Below are 3,785 nucleotides of genomic sequence, written 5' to 3'. Positions count from 1 at the left end.
CATCTATGTATTGTTGAATGCCCCTTTATATATAGTAAAGAGTGATATAAGATAAAAGTCATGCTACCTATATAGTTGTATATACTTACATACTGCATCCCATATCTACACAAACATGTGGACTGTGCATTCTGTCGGCAAAGGTGCGGCTGGACGTCGGTTAGTTGGCTGCGTTTGGTCGAGGGTTAGAGATCACACACGACACCCTGTATATTCCGTCCAGAGCTTACACCACACTCGAGAGTGTACACGAAAGTCCATATATACCTTTGTAAGAAACAATGTGGCCCCGTTTAACACGAACTTTAGATCACATGCACACCTCAAGGCGATGACGAGGGGGATGCCACAGCTACACGCACGGCGTATGCACACGACTATGGAGAAGAGTCTAGGTCGGCTAGGACCCGCAGTTGTATCGACATATCTCAAGGACAAGCACATCGACTACTTAGAACGTCACACCTCAGTCACAGTAGACATATGCCCCTACTGCACCTCCCAAGAGCTGTCCAACACACCCCATTCTCTGTATATAAACAAGAGCTACGGCAGCTATGAGTGCAAACGCTGCCACCATATAGGCAGCTGGCACCAGATCAAAAAGCTCAGCACACGCCAGCACCGCAACAAGATTAAGGGCCGCAAGGAACTGGCTATACCCAAGACCAGGCGTCCCGTTATTGCGGATCAGCATATAGCGGTGGAGTACAGTGACGTCAACGTGAAGGAGACCAAGCAACGGCTGGCAGCTATGTACAGAGACGTGCCTGACACGATACCTGTCACCACGGTATGCACTGAGGGTGTGTGTGTGTGTGTGTGCGTGCGTGCTGTAGTTGTGTAGTAGCGGCTTTTATGTGTGTGCATCCGAGCGTGTACTTTAAGGGGGCTTGTTCGTTTTTAATATCAGAGATGTTGCTAGTACGTACGCGCGTGGGTGAACTATCTACACCGTGCAGCTGCTTGGGTTTGTACAGGGTTTAATGGAGCGATAGCTACGGACATACACTGCGAATGCGTAAACCTATAGGTATGTCTATGCACGTACACATTCCCTGTTAAAGGCGCCAAACTACACAAGGGCCATGGCCAAACATAATGTTTGGATCATAGTCTTTAGCTCACATCTATTCGCGCGTGTACATAACTACACAAGGTCTTTCACAAATAGGTAGTACGCATTGACGTGTAGGTTGATTAATTCGTGTACATGTCTATTTTTCTGTGTACACAAAGCACTATGCTGCATGCATGTGATATGAATTATGTGCATCTGTGTACACAAGGTACTATGCTTAATGCATGTGATATGAATTATGTCCATCTGTGTACACAAGGTACTACGCTTCATGCATGTTATATGAATTAATTTGCATCTGTGTACATATGGTACTATGCTGCATGCATGTGATATGAATTATGTGCATCTGTGTACATAAGGTACTATCCTGCATGCATATGATATGAATTATGTACATCTGTGTACACGAGGTACTATCATGCATGCATGTGATATGAATTATGTACATCTGTGTACACGAGGTACTATCATGCATGCATGTGATATGAATTAAATGGATCTGTGTACACGAGGTACTATGCTGCATGTATCGGATCTGAATACACGTCTACCAATTGATATAAGGATATATGCTGCAGGGTTCCTTCACTACCAAACCGCCTTATCTCAACCCACCCTCCCCCACTCCTACGATCTGCATTACGACATACACCTACCTACAGTTTATCCACCCCTCACGCCATGTCCTAATATAGGCAACCACAAAGTACACACTCCTCAGACTCGCATTGCATTGAGCACACCCACCGGTCTACTACACCTCCCTGCTGCGTTATAGTACACCCGCGCTATGCCTACCTACACCGTACACCGCCACTATATCATCCCGACCACAGGAGACCCCCAACCCAGCAGCCAAGAATGCACCAGGCTCAGCTAAACAGGCCACGAAGACCATTCATGGCAAAGGGACACCCCCACCGCCTCCATTCGTCGCTCCGGTGAAAAGCAAACCTAATAAACCCAAGATAGCTCGAGGGTACATGGTGCTCGATAGAGCCCTGAGAGACCGAGAGAGTGCCATCTCACTGCACACGCTGCAACAGTTTGGGGTGAAGCTGTTGGTGGCGTCTACACAGGATCAAAGCTCTCCCTACAGCTCTCTGGTAAAGCCTGCAGGTAGGTGCGTTTGGAGCCAAAGTTATTGGTACTAGATAGTGAAGTATGTTGAGAGTGCGTTTTGTACGCACTACAGGTGTTTGTCTTTGTACATAGCACGGATGGTATGTTTCTGGACTATAGATGTGTACGCTTATCGCATTGCGTTGTTTATACTTCTTGTACAGTCTATATATAGCTACATAGGCCATTGTCTTTATGTCGCACATGTCAATATGTATCTGCCTAATCCATAGTCCTTATGTTTATATGCAACTATTTGATACATAGTCCCCATGTTTTTATGTAACTACATAATTAATAGTCCTTTTGTTCATATGTAGCTACATAGTCCATTGTCCTCATGTATACGACCTCATGAAAGCAAGCTTCCCTGTCTGTGGTCCGGTGCATTCGTCACCTCACGCAGTGTTCGGCTGTTTCATTGTAACTATTCTTTGCAGACGAATCCCCGGTCCAATCTCGATCCCCTAACTCCGCCATCGGCCCTGACGAGTACGTCATAGGGCTGTCCTTTCCCTACTACGATCTGGACATGAGTGCGAATGCAGACGCCACACACAAACACACACACATCCCTGCACCAATCGCCTCTGCCGCGCGAGGCAAGGCCCATGAAAGGCTCATTCTACAGCGCATAAACACCCCCGTCACGGCCACGGCCTGTCAGTGGAAGGAGGTGGTGAGCGACAAGGTCAATCTAGTACCCGCAATCCCGGCACGCAGAGGCTTGTTTGGGTTCAATTTGGTCCTAAAAGAGCAACGCGACTACGAGCGCGCCTTGTTTTTGGGGCTGGACGTGTCCAAATTCGAGGGCAAACACCAAGACGGGTTGGGCCCTGCGGTCGGGGACCTGGACAGTGGGGGCGTCGCAAAGACTGCGGTGGAGTTTGATACAGAAAATGATACGGAAAGCGATGTAGAAGGTGATGGGGTTGTGCACTCGACACCTTCCTTTGACTTGAATCCCCAGACGGTAGTGGTCACGGCGGATGAATGGTCCGCCATGGCGGTGTACCAGGCTACAGGTAGGCGAATGTGGGTAGACGTAAGAGAATACTATATTGCACTGTGTGTACGTGTTCGGGTTGGGTTGGTTGGGTTGGATTGTGCTTGCTGATAAAAAATTCACTGGGTAGTCAGTTAATTCGTTCACATGTAATCCGGGTGGGCCAGAACACTGTCCGGTAGGTAGGACGGTCATATCAGTTGTACCGAGAATTTGGTCCAATCTATTGTAATCTCTTCAGAAACACTTCCCTGTCCTTGCATTAGTGTCTGCATGTCGTTGGGCTGCAGGTCTTTGATGAGTTTTGCTCATTTTAGTACCAAGATCAGCGCCGATAGAATGTTTACCACTACAAAAAGTCATTTTGCTCTGATTGTAATATATACATATAACACACTTGATGATGAAACACGCGTGTATTTGTCCACTACTGTCAACAGGTCAACCAGCCGTGGCGGTGTCCGTGGGCAATCTCGCCTTGTCACCGGATGTACTTCCTTTGTTAGAGGCGAGCGAGAATGTTATTCTATGGTTAGACCAGAGCGATCAGACCACTAAGGTACGACACACACA

At 47.5% G+C, this 3,785-nt stretch overlaps 1 protein-coding gene across 1 annotated transcript; it reads left to right on the top strand.

Moving 5' to 3' along the window:
- Positions 1-180: 180 nt before the first annotated feature.
- On the top strand, positions 181-3,231 carry SARC_13399 (hypothetical protein; the record flags this gene model as incomplete). The annotated part of the gene is made up of 3 exons (XM_014292470.1): positions 181-793; positions 1,921-2,203; positions 2,647-3,231. Coding segments are annotated over exons 1-3 (1,330 nt in total), but the record flags the coding sequence as incomplete, so codon positions are not given.
- Positions 3,232-3,785: the final 554 nt, after the last annotated feature.

Source organism: Sphaeroforma arctica (assembly GCF_001186125.1).
Source record: "Sphaeroforma arctica JP610 unplaced genomic scaffold supercont1.3240, whole genome shotgun sequence".
Classification (NCBI taxonomy): domain Eukaryota; class Ichthyosporea; order Ichthyophonida; genus Sphaeroforma; species Sphaeroforma arctica.
The sequence above is the reverse complement of the archived record's forward strand: the minus strand, read 5'-3'. Positions and strand labels throughout refer to the sequence as shown.